General features: G+C 53.6%; 6 protein-coding genes across 6 annotated transcripts; 1 reads left to right on the top strand and 5 right to left on the bottom strand.

Moving 5' to 3' along the window:
* The first annotated feature begins 687 nt into the window (after positions 1 to 687).
* BO66DRAFT_192945 (putative cytoplasm to vacuole targeting Vps64) lies at positions 688 to 3,410 on the top strand. Its single transcript, XM_025642467.1, has 2 exons — positions 688 to 1,959; positions 2,011 to 3,410. The coding sequence occupies exons 1-2, from the start codon at positions 847 to 849 to the stop codon at positions 3,124 to 3,126; spliced, it is 2,229 nt and encodes a 742-aa protein (XP_025499836.1). The 5' UTR covers positions 688 to 846; the 3' UTR covers positions 3,127 to 3,410.
* Positions 3,411 to 4,059: 649 nt separating this feature from the next.
* On the bottom strand, positions 4,060 to 5,094 carry BO66DRAFT_382427 (ribonuclease P subunit p20 family protein; the record flags this gene model as incomplete). The annotated part of the gene is made up of 3 exons (XM_025646009.1): positions 4,865 to 5,094; positions 4,225 to 4,766; positions 4,060 to 4,140 (listed from the first exon to the last, which is right to left on the bottom strand). Exons 1-3 carry the CDS (start codon positions 4,974 to 4,976, stop codon positions 4,060 to 4,062), a joined length of 735 nt encoding a protein of 244 aa, XP_025499835.1. The 5' UTR covers positions 4,977 to 5,094.
* Positions 5,095 to 5,244: 150 nt separating this feature from the next.
* On the bottom strand, positions 5,245 to 6,583 carry BO66DRAFT_395016 (histidine phosphatase family protein). Its single transcript, XM_025648127.1, has 5 exons — positions 6,407 to 6,583; positions 5,955 to 6,336; positions 5,779 to 5,881; positions 5,597 to 5,703; positions 5,245 to 5,532 (listed from the first exon to the last, which is right to left on the bottom strand). Exons 1-5 carry the CDS (start codon positions 6,453 to 6,455, stop codon positions 5,475 to 5,477), a joined length of 699 nt encoding a protein of 232 aa, XP_025499834.1. The 5' UTR covers positions 6,456 to 6,583; the 3' UTR covers positions 5,245 to 5,474.
* Positions 6,584 to 8,094: 1,511 nt separating this feature from the next.
* Positions 8,095 to 9,069, bottom strand: BO66DRAFT_192920 (uncharacterized protein). Its single transcript, XM_025642466.1, has 2 exons — positions 8,404 to 9,069; positions 8,095 to 8,349 (listed from the first exon to the last, which is right to left on the bottom strand). Exons 1-2 carry the CDS (start codon positions 8,983 to 8,985, stop codon positions 8,269 to 8,271), a joined length of 663 nt encoding a protein of 220 aa, XP_025499833.1. The 5' UTR covers positions 8,986 to 9,069; the 3' UTR covers positions 8,095 to 8,268.
* Positions 9,070 to 10,524: 1,455 nt separating this feature from the next.
* On the bottom strand, positions 10,525 to 12,196 carry BO66DRAFT_442555 (uncharacterized protein; the record flags this gene model as incomplete). The annotated part of the gene is made up of 2 exons (XM_025651438.1): positions 10,525 to 11,998; positions 12,060 to 12,196. 2 exons carry the CDS (start codon positions 12,194 to 12,196, stop codon positions 10,525 to 10,527), a joined length of 1,611 nt encoding a protein of 536 aa, XP_025499832.1.
* Positions 12,197 to 12,988: 792 nt separating this feature from the next.
* Positions 12,989 to 14,624, bottom strand: BO66DRAFT_332605 (uncharacterized protein; the record flags this gene model as incomplete). The annotated part of the gene is made up of 3 exons (XM_025644141.1): positions 12,989 to 13,549; positions 13,610 to 14,313; positions 14,372 to 14,624. The coding sequence occupies 3 exons, from the start codon at positions 14,622 to 14,624 to the stop codon at positions 12,989 to 12,991; spliced, it is 1,518 nt and encodes a 505-aa protein (XP_025499831.1).
* Positions 14,625 to 15,144: the final 520 nt, after the last annotated feature.

Here is a 15,144-nt window from a genome sequence, read left to right as displayed (position 1 = left end):
TCGGCACGCTCTCTTCGCCGGGAGATGACATAAGCCACACGTGCTGCCTCACGTGATAGAAGCCTGAGGCGGGTGGAGGTTAGGGGAGAAGAGCAGGAGAAGGAGGAGGAGGAGAAGGAAGTCCGTGAGCTGATGATGCTGTGGGCTCTCCCTCTCGCTCGCTCCCGCTTCAGTCGCCCGGTTACCACACCCATGGGATCTGGTCGCAAACCCGTCTGATTCTAGTGTGTCGATTCATATTCCTCGACGGCCTCAGAGCCTATGCACGGCGGCAGTTCCGTCCTGCGTGTGCCCTCTTTTTACCTGCTCCTGCTCCTTAGAATCCTCTCCCTTCGCTGGACCGTTGCTTCTGCCGGTCGCTCCTCGGGTTGGGCCAAGACCTTGACGTCTCCCTGGTCTCCTCCCAGCGCTTTTCTAAATCTCCCGCCCAAACCCACTTTAATCTGATCTCGGCCCTTTGTACGAGTGAAACACTGGTAAGTCCAATGTGATCTATCTTATAATAGAGAGGGGCTAAGGGGGCCCATCGCCTGCCGTTGCTGCCTCGACTCCGAAGGGGCTTTGATGTTTATCGAAGGTGTCCGGGAATAATTGCTAACGTGACCTCCTCTCCCAACAGTCGTATTGGGTTACAACAGCCATTTTTTTTGTCGGCGCGCCAGCCATCGCTGCATCTCTTTCACCTCGAGGATCTGTCGCGACGAGTTGCAGCTGCTGATTGTCGCCCGAGTGAATATTCTCTCTTGCCCTTGTTGCAGTCACCGTTGACCGGACGAGCGCCTATGTGATAAACCCACCGAGCTATAATTCACAACACTTAGCGCCTCCCTCCGGTGATCCTTCTCCATGACTGCTGTGGCATCACCACCTAGTGTGCAAACGGGGCCTCGCATGGGATGGTTCGATACTGGTAACGGAGGACAAGGTGCTTTTTCTTCAATGGATGCGGAAGAAGTGTCTCGGACATTTATGCCTCGAAAGACCGTTCAGAGATCGAATTCTTCGTCATCCCTCCGATCCAACGGCTCCGCCTCAACTACAGTGGCTCTCACTGAACAGAACTCGGGCCCCGCACAATCTGCGCCCACAAATACCTGGGGCAAGAAGAAGCCCTCGAGAAATCTCTGGCATACCTCTAATTCCGAACCGCAGTCCCTACGGGGCATTCCACCTTCTTCTCAAGCCATGCCGGCCTTTTCTTCCGGCCCTGGCGCTTTGTCCGCGGTCCATCAGCCGTCATCCATTGTTCCGTCTCAGCATATGCTCCAACTCTCCCAGCAACAAAATGGCCTCCGCGCTGGGAGCGTGCCACAGGGCGACCCGCCTGCGATCTTGACCCTCTTGCCCATCAACGGCACTTTCGAGAAGAAACAAATCACCGTGCCTTTTTACCCGGAGCTGATACGCATTGGCCGACAGACCAATGCGAAGACAGTGCCCACTCCAGTGAATGGCTTTTTCGACTCGAAGGTGCTATCACGGCAGCACGCTGAGATTTGGGCCGATAAGAACGGGAAGATCTGGATCCGCGATGTAAAATCGTCCAATGGTACATTCGTGAACGGAAAGCGCCTGTCCCAGGAGAACCGCGAATCCGATCCTCATGAGTTGCGCGAGAACGACACTTTAGAACTCGGAATAGATATTGTTAGCGAAGATCAGAAGACGATTGTCCACCACAAGGTGTCCGCCAAGGTCGAGCATGCGGGTATCTATGCGTCTATTCCCAACATACTCGACCTGACGCTCGGCGACTTGGATCCTTCGGCTGGCAATGGCCTTGTTCCGTCGCCACTCACCCAGCCTATGCTACAGCTTCGCGGTCGGTCAGGTAGTACCATGAGCAATCGCAGTGTACAAAGCGCAGCGAGTAGTCAGTTCAATGCGATGCAGCAACAGCGTCAAATGAACTACTGGAATTCGCCGATCTCAATAGAGCAAGTGGTCAAGCGACTCACGGTAGGTGACTTTGTTCTTTTCGGGGCCGACCGAGGCTAATCAAAACACCAGAGCGAAATGAAACAGGCGAAACAGCAATCGCAGGAGCTCCGGCAGACGGATGAGTTCCTGACGACTCTGATGAAACCCGGTCAGCCCGAGAAAGAAAAGGCGAAGCACTCGCCGCCCGATACCAATGCCGCTCGCGCAATCAATGGCAGACCCAAAATCCCTCGTGTAGACTCTTTCTCACGGTTTTCCGAGCCTCCCGCACCTCCTCCACAGCAACCGCTCCCTGAGAAGCCGGACGCTCTACCTCGAAATGGCACAGACTCTCTCTCCCCTCTGAAGCGTTCCGATACCGAGAAACCCAAGCTTGGTGGCAGCTCGCCTGTCAGTCGTGATAACAGTCAAATCCTTTCCCTGATTGAAGCATTGTCATCCGCCAAACGGGAGCTTGACACCCAAGGCGCCCGTGTCAAGGAACTAGAAGCCATGTTGCTTCAAGAGCGATCGGCTCGCGAATCCGCCGAAGAAAAGGCTAGAACTTTGGAGATGCGGACCGTCACAAATGGTACGCATGATACTTCGGTGTGCAGCGACGCTGATCACGAGACCACACAAACTGCGCCGATGGATAAGTCGGTAGAAGAGCCTGCTGCCGAAGTTGCCGCGGAAATTGCGACCGAGGTAGAGCAGGCGGGTTCCGCGGTCATTCGCACCGAGGATCTTCAACATCGTCTGGAAACGATGATCCAGGAAATGGAAGAAATGAAGAAGCAAGTGACGATCTTCAAAGAACAGGCCCAACATGCGGAAAGTGAAACGGCTGAAGCACGCAAGTCCCTGGCGGAGATGATTGAGACATTACGACGAGAGCGCGCGGAGCGTGCCGAGAGCGATGCCAAGATGGAGGCTTCAGGAACAAGCCATGTTCCTGACACCACGATTACCAAGGCGGAGAATGCCATCGAGAAAGATGCTTCCGAGCCTAGCGACCCACGACTGCAGCCTGTTGCATCACCCCGCATGAAAGAAGATGACACTGCAGATTCCAAACTGGCCGCGCAGCCTCGCCGACATGACGTTCTGGAGCAATCCAGTCCATTTGCGTCAATGCTGGGAGTCGTGCTTCTAGGGGTCGGATTAATGGCCTACCTGAATGGCTGGCAGAAGATGGATAAATGAACAATCTCCTGCCACCATGTTATGTTTGTTTTGAGCGAATGGCTTGAATTGTTGGTTTATTTCGAAAAGGTCCCTTTCACCCCCGTTGTTATTGCACCCTGGAGACCTTTTGGTCTACCACCATCCAATCCTTACTGTGCCCATTTTCTACTCCCGTCATAGTGATTTCTAGTTCTGACCCCCTTCTCTCACCGTGTACTCTGATCCAACGCTTCACAAGGTCTCTGCGTTGGCTGTGGGTTTCTTTCTTCTCTCTATACTTGCCCTTTCTTGCGGCCCCATTATATGCAGTTGTTGTTTTGCATAACCTGCATGACTCTCGCTTGCCTTTCAGTTGTTAGATATCATCTCTTCGTTGGCGCCCTGTTGACCCAGTAACGAATCCCTGGCTGCAGTGGTTTATTTCCTGTTAATGTTTTCTTTTCTTATCATGGGCAGAAGCAGGTCATGTAAGGCATACCCGCCTTTGTGTATTAGTCTACATAGCATTACTTCCTTGAGTTTCAGCGCGATGAATACTTAACTTTCTCCCACGGTCCTTCCTGTATATTTCTTCTTACAAGCTGGTTCACCTAGAGGTGCGAATGGATTGAACATATGGAAGTCTTGCAGCTGTGGCTGTAGCTGTAGTATGGCCTGCGACTTGTATAGTCTGCTGATAGATATCTGATCTGGGGTAATCGCAAGGAGTCAGCATGTCTTGCTGTCTCTTTTGCGCAGCTGGTATGCCATCGTCTGTTGCTGGACAGCACACTTCAGCTTGGAGTGTTCGGGGCCTTGGCTTGACGCCTCTGTATCTGTGGTTTGACGATAGGCAACCTTTCCACCCGAAGCACCCAGGATAGTTGTGGTTATGTCCCCGATGATGCTCCATTCGTCATCAACACCATTGTCTCGAATTATTCTTCATCATTCCCAACCCAGCAAGGAATCCTACTTCAGCCCCACCACAACATCCACCATATTAACCCACCTCGTCCGCGACTCGGGCAATTCCTCCTCTTCATCCTCTCCCTCCTCCTTCTCCCCCAAAGCCCCTTCTCCCTTCCCCTCCCCCTCCCCCTCCCCCTCTCCCTCCCTCTTTTCACCCTTAACCACCGACCCCAAGCCCCTCACAGCCCTCCTCCTCTTCTTAATCGCCGCCTTCGACAAAACCCGGCCACTCCCCTCCTCCACCCCGGTCTCCACCTCCCTCCTCATCCTCTCCGCCCCCTCCACCACCCGTTTCTTAGCGGCCTCATCGACCTCCACATCATCCACAACCAGCACACTCCCCGTCGTCACCGTCACCCGAAACTCCCCACCCCCCGCCGCCTCCCGCAGATACTCGCCCACCGCCACGGCCTTCGCAATCGCCCGCCCCGTCGCCTTGACATGCACCTCCTCGCGCCGCAGCGCCTCCTGCACCTGCGCCACGCGCTCCGCTTGCGTTCTCCCGCCGTGGTGCTGCCGCCCCCCTTTCGTGGAGTGCAACCCCGCGGTGGCGCGCTTCTCCGCCTGCCGCAGCAGCTTCCGGACGCGCGTCACGACGCTCATCTTGGGGGTGGTCGTCGACACGTAGATGGTTTTGGGGACGTTGGAGCCCGTGTATGGTGTTGACGGGGCGGGGTGCGGGATGGGGCGTTTGGTGATTTTGGCGTCTGCGGAAGGGGGAGGGTTAGCTTTGAGGTTGAGCCGGGAGGGTAGGGGATGGATTTGGTTCAAGGGAGTTGGGGATCAGGGAGAGGGATAGGCGTACATTTTGGGAGTTTGGTCATGTTTTGGTTCTTTTGTGTGAAGGTCAGGCTTTCTGGGTGGGGGTGGGCTTTTGTTGCGGGTGCTGTTGGTGGTGGGGGTGTTGGTTGGGGCATTTTGGGTTGGGTTTGTTGTTGATAATCTGGTGGAAGATTGGATGGGAGAGTTTCGAGGTTGGCGAGGAGGTTGGCGAGGAGGTTGGAGAGGAGGCCTTGGTAATTGCTGAGGTTGTTGGTTGTTGGATTGGACGGGGATGGATCGCGACGGACATCACTGGGCTGCTTTCCATTTCTTTGATGGTTGGCCGGATTGGGCTTAGTGGGCTTCCTTATCTTATCGCTTCTTTCACTCGTGCTTAGATTGTATAGAGTGACTGTATTAATGCTATCATATTTGGTATTTCCAAAAGACTTCTGAGCTTGAGAACTAGCTAGCTTGGAGCTATAGTAATCCAACCTACTATCGTACCATGGCACTATGGTTGGAAGCTGCCATCCAAGTCCACGTCAAAACACTACCTATTTGCACCACTCGTGTAAAGCCAGTCTTCGCGAGTATCGTATCCTTAACTCGAGACAACCTTTGAACACGCTAGTGCTCGCTGCCCGCTCCTGCTACGGAAGCGACATGCCGATATAGAAGCCAGGCTCGTTGATGTCGTGGTTCTTATAACTAGTGGAAAAGGAAATTGTCAACATTCCCCCATCGTGTGCATTCAGGCACAGCCCACGCATACCTGAGAATCCCGATGGCACCAGGCGACAACATCATTGGCAGCGGCGTGCTCAAAGAATAATTCAGCCACCTTTTCACAAAAGCTCGCAGAACAAGACCATGAGAGACCTAAAATAGTCAGCATACTCAGCTCAACTCGAGTATAATGCCTGTCTTTGCTTCCTGCTCATAGAGGAATCATACCAGAACGACATCCACAGCCTTTGAGCCGTCCATATACGGCCCCTGCAGCTCTCGAATCCGCCCAATCAGACCGTCGAGCCTATCCGTCACCTGTTGCGCCGACCTGGTGCAAAATTCTCAGTCAGCAAGATTCTCAAGATCACAATTGACGGGGGAAGAAATAAAAGATCACGAACTCCCCGCCCTCACACCCATCCTCCCAGATAACCCACTCCCTCCGCTGGTCCAACCCTCGCGCTTTGCGGGCGGATCGGATCTCAGCGACCTTCAAGCCCTCGTAGTTCCCGTAGTCCCACTCGGCCAGCTCTTCTGTGCACGTGACGAGACGCTCGTCGACGGTACCCCTGTGCCGCCCGGGTGGTTGGAACAGATGCCGGAAGGTCTGCTGCGTCCGCCGGCGCGGACTCACCCACACGCGGGCGATCCGGGCGGGATCAATCAGTCGCCCCGGTCCGATCAGCTGGGACCCGGTCTGGGTGACCTGCTCGACACCCTTCGGGGTGAGCTCCAGCTCGGTGGTGCCGGTGTAGCGGCCGTTCTTGGTCCACTCGGTCTCTCCTGATGTTTCAAAGGTTAGGAGGTCTGCGACGCGAGACAAGAAGCAAAGCTGTCAATGAGTATCACTCACCATGGCGGATGAGGAATACTCGAGGTGTGGTGGAATCTAGATCAGACATGGTGGGTCGGGGGCCGTATGAAGGTGTAGTACAGTACAGTGCCGCTGAGAGGTAGAGTCCTTTCTACTTGAACTGCAGATTATGTCGCTGGCCTGTAGAATGTGTTCTGGGGTCTTCTCCGTTTCTGGATCGGAAGGTCAGTCGCATGAGGGGTCGGAACGAGGGGTTGTCGTTTACATGCGTCTATTGTTTACATAATGCTGACACTAAGCTATTAGCTCCTTTTGCGCCAGTAGACCCTGTATCCGAGTCTGTCTTGAGACATCTCGCTTGTGGCAGTAAGAATGAGAGCATAAAGCGTTAATCAAGTCTCCTTGTTACTTCTTTCTCATACTTCTAGCTTTGATGTTTGATTAACAGTCTGCGTTCGATGCAGCTTACGCGGTACTCCTGATAATGCAAGCTGGTGGGTCTGCTGATGAGCAATATGTGTATACTAGGTCCATGCGGCACTGCGCTCAAAGACATCGAGGTCTCAGGTCCTCTCTGACGTTGAGATCTGACACAACAAGCGTGCTGGAACTTCATACAAGATGTGTCCCACTTTCTGCTTCAACAGTAATTTGTACGGGTTCGTAACAGATATCAGATTCGAGCACGGTGTCTTGGAGTTCGTTCTCACCGTCCTCGAAATCTTGAAAGCGGAAACTGGTATAATCGAGGCCGGTTATAGCCTCTGCAAGCTCAGAATGGAATGACGACCTAGCAGAGACAAAGAGGTGAGACTCCATGAAAGTTTCTGTTGATCCGCTGTCATCATCCTCTGATTGAGCGATGCTGATCAGGCCCTCAAAGGCTTCTGAGAGCTTTTCGTCGTGGTCATGGCGCGCTTGCAATATAGCTCGGCCCGTAGACAAAGTTTCGGGGTCCAGTCCGTGGAAGAGCCGCAAAGGATGAGATGACGCGAGTATCAACATAGTGCCGATGTCTGCATGTTCCGCGACAAGCGAGAGCAACTGGGAGCCTGACAAACTGTTAGTGAGCTATTCAACCCGAACCATGGTCCTTGGCTCGTCCGGATGTCGGTGTTGACAGGTAGAGTACCTTTCAGGCGGATTATGGTTAAGTAATCATAGCGGCAGCTAACGAATAGTTGCAGTATTTGATGGTTATTGTGAATGATCGCAGTTGACAATGGGGTGATTCCATTGCTAGACGTCGCGCCTAGGTCTGCTCCAAATTGTAGCAACACAGCGGCGCAGTCGACGTTGCCAGTGCGAGCGACTGAGTGCAATGCTGTCAACCCCTCCGGATTACAGGCGTTGGGTTTCGCGCCAAATTCAAGAAGAAGTCTGAGCATATCGGGCAGTCCTGCAAACCCCGCGGCCGTCAGGGGACTGCTTCGGAAGACTCCCTTCGGCAACCTGGGGTTCGGGTCACCGCCGGCTTCGAGGATGAGACGTAAACAGGGGATATTATGACTGTCGACTGCATGGAGTACAGTTGTTCTGCCTGTCATGTCCATACTGTTGGGGTCCGAACCATATCTTAAAAGGGTACGGACGTCCTCTAATTGGGCCCTGGCTGTTGCCCAATCCAGCGCCGTGCGTCCTTGTATATCTGTGGCGTGGACAGCATGTGGGTTTTCCTCAAGCTCTGTGGTCAAGGGATGCGAAGACAGACCAAAGATAATCCGATGGATTAGAGGGAAGTTCTGCTCTCTGAACCACTCATTATCACCATCTTCTGTGATACAGCGCAGGGCTCTCTCTTCCTTATCGTTGCATTTACCGCGGAAGATGAAGTCCCAGACGTTATCATATGAGCTGTTGAGACTTGTAAGTGGGAAGTCTGGCTATTGTAGTAGATTCACCTACTCTTCATCCACAATAGCCCCTTGGCCAATCAAGAACTGAACAGTTTCGTACTGATGCATTCCCCCATAAAGCGCCCACTAAACCTTTTCTTAGCATCCTGTGTGTCATAGGAATTTGTGTCACCGACTTACTCGCACCAAAGTAAACCCCCTGGAGTTACTGACATCCCTTGGGGTTGCTAAGCCTTCACTGAAAAGGTACTTGAGGCCCTCAATGTTCCCTTGCATGGCGAAGATGACTGACTGAGCATTATCTGGTACTCTCCTTGAGGTCGATAACTGTAGCTGTGGCCCCTGGCCTGCGAGGTCTCTGAGGTAGAACCTCAAATTCATCGACATAAACCACCAGGGCAGCCAATATTCCATTGTGACGGCGGGTGTCTGTTGATCTTTGCAACCTCTAAAATCACATCGCTTCTTGAGCACGGGTAGACCCGTATAGCCCACAAATATCTTACCAAATAGACTCTCCATGACTCCTGGAATTGTCATTCTCGCCTTTTGCTTTCTATGACAAACACAGGGACAGCTTCGACAAGAGAATGAATGAGAGAATTGAACCCGGAGCATCTCCTGATGAGATGATCCAGTACTTTCCTTGTCAGGCGATGGCTGGCTGTAACCAGGTAACTGCCCCGCTGGCAGCTTTTCTGTAAGTAAAAGCTGGCCAAGTTCTTCAAGACGGTTGTTCAAGCCCTGATATTGTTGGTCCATTCGAGTATGGATTGCAGCCTGATGATCCTCAAGAGCCTGGTTCACTGTGTGGATGTAAGATTCCTGTAGCTGACCACCATTTGAAGTCAAGACAGAGACCTGACGGAGCTCGAGTAGGATCTGCTGTAGATCACGCCTAATCATGTGATGAGTCCAGGGGAAAGAAATGGAATGACGGCCACCAATGAGACTTATTAGTACGTACGAGTTCGAGGCACCCAGGAGAACATTGAGACTTGCTTTGGCGGCTCCTATGTCAGTGTGAAACTCGTCAAAGAGTTCCTTCTCCCTGAGCCAGATGGCAGTTTTACTGATGATCTTGGTTTTGCCTCTGGCACATGCATATCCCACACGCTCCAGGGCCTTTGCAAGGTCCGCGAGACGACCCTTGGTCCGCGCCAGTAGCTGGTGCAATGATTCTTGGTCTGGGGCTGATTGGGAGGCATCCTGTTGCAGCAAGCATGCGACCTGACGAAGTACTATCTCGAGATCTGTGATCTCATTTCGCAAGGCGTAAACCCGGACGGGTACTTCGCCAAAGGCCCGCAAGCGGGAAATCGCTTTGCATATCTGTGCGGCGGCGGCGGCAACGGCAATGACACTGGCAACGGGTGACAGCGGGTCGGCCATATTCAAATCATGGTTTGTGCTGTACTGTACAGTGCTCGCACCGGTGACCGAAGGTTTGCTAGTAACTTAATATATGATTCCGCGAGGCGGTGCCTTGCTGGCATGCAATCAGCGCGTTGGATTCACAATCAATGCTGAGGGGTTGATTACGTGGCAACAATTCGTTTTGCGAATCAGATAATGTCTGTAAGCGCCGTAGCTGCGGGCATGCTGCAATCTTTTGTTCAAGTGGTCAGGCTTGCAAGGAATATGCCAGTGCTAGTTAACATTAGCGCTAAGCTAGTAGTTGACGCCAGACTGCGGCGAGACCCGGCGTGCTCTTCTGAAACACTGTATTAGCAAGGCACCCAAGGTGGGTGAGATGCCGAAAGGAGACCCGATGCACCTATCTTTGGAATTTCCTACCCCCGAGGGCCTCCTGTAACCTTCCGTCACTGCTCAAGCCCGGGGCTTTATAGATGGTCCCACTTCTGAAAACCTAACTGTAATCTAGTGTTGCAGCGCCACCGCACCCATCTTCATCCACCCGAGCATCCTTACCCCGAATTGGAGAACCCTTGCTCAAATACACTTCTAGATGGTTATGATCATCCGAAGCTCTGACACAGTCTGCATGCAATGCATTGGAGACTTGATGATCTCGAACAAGTACGCGAGGGCATACTTCCTGACACGGTCACTGGAGTATATCAGAACGCCCTTCACCCGCAATGCCTCACGCATGAAACGGCTCCGCCATGAGTATCAACGATAATTTCTCCAGGACATCACTGCAGTATAACAAACGCAAACGAAACTTCGAGCCCTTCCTAATACTGCACAAAAGATATAATCAACAGTACCCAAGCCCCGGCAACAACCACAGTCTAGGAATAACGCCCTTTATGTACATACTGTTCTATTTGCACGTCAGAAGACCGCCTGCTCGCGCGGCTGTTCCTCCGCCGAGGAAAACAGCGCCCGCGTGCGGCTCATGGTGCTCCGCTTCTTGCGGTCCTTCTTGCGGTCCTTCTTCTTGCCGCTCTCCAGGGGGCTCTGATTCTCCTGGTGGGCGTGGGGGTGGTCCTCCGACACCACCACCGGCTGCTGAACCTCGGCGTAATCCGGGAGCGGCTCGTCTGCCACCGGCTCGGGGAGGGGGTCTTTCTCGGCGATGGGATCGGGGTCTGTGGCTGCAGGCTCCTCCTCGTGGATGACCGTCGTGTAGCCCCATTCCCTCGTGCGGGCTGCCCAGCTCCCCCACCCGTTCCAGGTGTCATCTGCGGCGGGCTCGAGCGGTTCAGCACGGTTGTATCTGTCATCATCGTCGTCGTCGGCGGCGGCGTCGTGAGGGATGGGCTCCTCCTCTTTAATCGGCTGCTCGATGGGCGTGTATCTCTCGGCTGGGAGCTCTTCTCCGTATTCCTCGGTGCGAGAGCCAGCGGCAGCGGCAGCGGCAGCAGTAGTATGGGTGTCTTGAAAATCCTCGATCGGTTCTTCCGCCACGGACACAGGATACCCCTCCGAGACATGGGCACTGGACGGCGGTCGCTCGTCGATCAAGTCCTCCGCATGTGCTTCCAGATGTTGTCGCTCATACACCCCTCCTCCTCCCTCTACCTCGTCCATCTCATCCAACGCCACCGTCCGCTCATCCGGATACTCCTCCGCGATATCCTCCAACCCGGCCACGACCGCACTCCTCTCATCTCTCACTCCGGCATTCCTCAGATCCTCATACCTATCATCCCGCTGCTGCAACCCACCCCCACCCCCATTTCGCACGGCCCTCTTCTCCAACTCCGCGATCCTCGCCTCGTAGATCCAGACCAGCGCCTGCACCAAGAACCGATCGAACCCCGTCTCCGCGCCCAGCAGATACTGGAACCGGGGGCGCTCGAAGAGATCGCGATCCTCGACGAAGGCATCGGCCATCTTGCCGCGGACATAGACCTCGAAAAACCAGGGGTCGTAGTCCGGGATCGTCGACCCTTTGCCGCCCCCGTACACCTTCCGGGCGACGCCCAGCACGTCGAAGATGCTGAGGTGGGTGTCCAGCTTCTGCAGGTACTTGCGCGCCAGGGTCTGCAGGCCCAGCAGCTCGTAGCGGGCCGCCGCGCCGTAGACGAGCACGCTGCGCCGGTACTCGGTCTTGGTCCAGTCGCTGCCCCCCGCGGGCCGCAGCGTCTGGTAGCTGCCCGTGTGCAGGTAGTGGACGACCGTGTGGATGAGGTCGTCGTCGACGTCCGGCAGGGGGATGCAGGGGACTGTCTTGGTGATGAAGTGCGGGTACGTGCTGAGGATGTCGGTGAAGATCGGGGACTGGCGGAGGTAGTACTCGGGCACGGAGTGTTTGCGTTCGTGGGGGCCCAGGAGGAGGATCACGCGGCGGGATTCGTAGGGGCTGTGTTTTAGAGGCTGGGGTGTTAGGGTTTGTTTCTGGGGAAGAACGGGGACGCACGTACGAGGATTCGGGCTGGTCGTATTCTTCCACTTCTACTTCCACGGAGTCATCACCGTTGATTCTTGATGAGGATGAGGTTGATTTGGGTGGTGCGAATCGGACGGATGGGCCATGCGTGCCGTTGCTTTGGACAGCCATCTTGTTTCCGTGATGATCGACTTGTAGCGCTCTCCTTAGTCGTCGTACTTCTCTCGTCACTCGCTTTGTTCAGGCGCGGTTCGTCGCGTTGCTCGCAGCGTCAAATTCACCTCAAGTGTCGCTCGCTTGCTAAGTAGATGCCGACCCCAATAAAGCCTCGTACTCGAGAATTGCCGTAGAATTCGGAGAATATTCTCCTCATACTCCAGAACGAGGAGCCTTGACAGCTTATACCCCCCCCCCCCCCCCCCCCCCCCAAAGCCGTCGTGCTAAACGAAACCCAGTTCCTGCCTTATGAGCTGTTCATACATCGTGGAGCCAATGGCTGCGCTCCACATCAATGACTAAGGTACCTGGACGGTGTTTCGCCTTGCGCCATCTCTGCATGTCATTGGACGGAAGCATATTGCCTGACATTGATGTACTAGTAGTCTGCGAGTTAGGCTGGTTTCAGCAGCCAGGGTGATCGGGTGGTGGTGGTGGAGGTGGTGAGTGAGTTGGCGCGTGGGATGCGGGGTTGATCGCTGATGTGGCTGTCTGCTTATCATCCCATCCGTGCTGGATGCCGCTTGGTGGCTGGGATTTGTATTCGGCACCGTCAATTAGAAACCTGCTCGGGGGCTTGGAAGCTTGATTTTGTTTTGCATGGCAGTGTGACGAAGACGTTCGATGTGAACAGGTCGTAAATTTCCTAGAGTAAATCGTATCGACCAGCTCCCTGCCTGTTTGCCGGTCGCCTCTTCGCTTAGATTGCTAGAACAGCCAATTCTTTTTGATATATACTCCATGTATTCACCCTGTGACCAACTCGTAATCACGGCGCGGCCGAACCAAAAAGAACATTGGCAGCGACAATCCAACCAAAGCAGCAGCCACAATGAACGGGAGCCCTGTGTACTCAACCCCAAACTGCAGTCCCAGAGCGAAAGCACCAGAATAGATTGGTCCTGCCAAAGAGGTGCTCAGAACGTGAAGGATCGTGAAGATCGAATACACCACGCTGATATCCTCGGAGGAAATCGTCATGGTCACTAGCGACCGCAGGGCCGAGTTAAGTCCTCCCGTGGCGGATATCAGAATGACCCCTGCATATACCAGATTACCAGATGAGTCGATGTGGCTAGAGGTAGAGAGAGCAAGCATAATACCTATGGTAGAAATTGGTATGGATACACCCAGTCCGAGCAACAAGGTCCCCAGGCTGAGCATCGTTGCACTGGCAAGGGCAATTGCAAAATCCGTCTTGGAGGTAGTTGAACCAGCACGCGAGAGAAGCATCCGGCTGATTCGTGGGAGCAATACGATAAGACACACAAATCTAACTGCCTCTCCTAACGACCACAAGAAATTGGCCTGTTGGGTTTGTTAGCTTATTCATACGACGACCAGAATAAGAACCCTTGAAAGACATACTTGAGCGAATTCCCAGTTGTATCTCTTCGAGATGTAAAGGAGTAGAGCCATGGGAAGCGAGTCTTCCCCGAGTTGGCCCAAGAAGGACATCCCCAGTAAAATGACAAGCGAGGTGTTGCCATACACAACCCTCGCCCCTTGGTGGAGTTGTTGGGTTGTTTGGACAAGACGAGATCTTATACTAGCGGGCTCCTTGATAGAGGAGCCACTCTCCTGAGACACAGTGCTCATATGGTCGTCAAGATACTGTCCGGGATTCAATGCTGTGTGCTCATCCGGAGGATTCTGGGTAGTGGCTGGGTGTAGCTCTGACGGGGTAGTCAATATGGCAAGGAGAAGGCAGAATAACCCCAAAAGCCACGGCACCCAGACATGATGGCTCATAAGGAGTGAGCTGCCGAGTAGGGCCAGCACGGCTGCTGCAATCGCCATGGCGCGAATGAAGAAAAAGGTTGTGGTTCGTTTCTCCTCCGTGGCGGCTTCAGCAGCCAGGATGTGGATCATGGTGATGACAATGCCGGGACCACCTCCAATGATTTCGAATACAGGGGCCAGGAGAATGAGGCGGATTGGAAATGTGTTCGAGAACCAGCATATCAGAAAACTCCATGCTTCTTCACAGAGGACGCCGAACAATGCTAGTCGGAGGGAGAGACAGCGGCCGTATCGCTCGGCGAAGATACTCCATGGAATCACTAAGATGGCTGTCGCAGGTCAGCACAGGATACCGAGCGAGGGGTGAACAGGGGGTGGAAGAAGTACTTGGTAGTGCCCCTAAAACTCTCTCTGTCCCCTTGAGGAAGGCCAATCCCTCTTGGACATCTTTGTCTTTGCATCTGGCGCTCGATAGTGGTGTAGTGGCATTATTTGGGAGAATCTGATCGCACAGAATGGACTCGTAGATTTGGGTGCGTGGACCTGATTGGATGTTTTCGCCCAGGAAGAAGAGGAATGCTGTTAGAAGTAGTGGTAGAAGGACCCGAGTCGATCGGGAGGGAACATTATGCTGTGCCATGTCTGGATCAAATCCTGGGAGAGAGCGGAAGGGGGGAAGAGCCATTGGTATTTGATTCGGAGGTGGTGAGGGAGCTCAATCACGCCTTCGGCGATAGCGCGGACTCCGGCCATTGGTGAGTAGTAGCATGTAGTAGGATGGGTACTAGAAGCAAGTAATATAGCATCACGAACAATCTCGGATACATTTTTTACTTTGCTAAACATACCTAGAGATTCATATTTTACCTGGACTTTTGCCGAGGTGAGAATCTAGTGTAATGTACACACTGTACAGACAGTTTCCTTACAATGCAATGATGCCTAGGCTACCGGCTATAACTGGTCTACCCATTTTGTAGTCAAACATCATAACCTACTAGGGAGACTACTCTTCCTCTAAAGGGTTTACGAAGCTATCCAATTTCGAGGCTTTATAGCTCCTAAACTCCGTGTCTCCTCCTGACCAGGTAAGATATGCTCCCTAAGCACCACCTTTGGTGCAACTCGCCTACTGTTCTTCCCAAACCAACGCGAGAAAT

The sequence above is a fragment of the Aspergillus aculeatinus genome (assembly GCF_003184765.1).
Source record: "Aspergillus aculeatinus CBS 121060 unplaced genomic scaffold BO66scaffold_55, whole genome shotgun sequence".
NCBI classification, from domain to species: Eukaryota; Fungi; Ascomycota; class Eurotiomycetes; order Eurotiales; family Aspergillaceae; genus Aspergillus; species Aspergillus aculeatinus.
This window is presented reverse-complemented; position numbering and strand designations above follow the sequence as displayed.

Excerpts from the sequence above, each read along its gene's own strand:
- BO66DRAFT_192920 (XM_025642466.1), bottom strand. The coding sequence starts at position 8,985 with ATGGACCAACAATATCAGGGCTTGAACAACCGTCTTGAAGAACTTGGC. Across the intron at positions 8,350-8,403 it reads GGGGGTTTACTTTGGTGCGA|TGGGCGCTTTATGGGGGAAT; the intron begins GTAAGTCGGTGA and ends GAAAAGGTTTAG.
- BO66DRAFT_395016 (XM_025648127.1), bottom strand. The coding sequence starts at position 6,455 with ATGTCTGATCTAGATTCCACCACACCTCGAGTATTCCTCATCCGCCAT. Across the intron at positions 5,704-5,778 it reads AGGCTGTGGATGTCGTTCTG|GTCTCTCATGGTCTTGTTCT; the intron begins GTATGATTCCTC and ends TGACTATTTTAG. Across the intron at positions 5,533-5,596 it reads GGTGCCATCGGGATTCTCAG|TTATAAGAACCACGACATCA; the intron begins GTATGCGTGGGC and ends CTTTTCCACTAG.
- BO66DRAFT_192945 (XM_025642467.1), top strand. The coding sequence starts at position 847 with ATGACTGCTGTGGCATCACCACCTAGTGTGCAAACGGGGCCTCGCATG. Across the intron at positions 1,960-2,010 it reads AAGTGGTCAAGCGACTCACG|AGCGAAATGAAACAGGCGAA; the intron begins GTAGGTGACTTT and ends TCAAAACACCAG.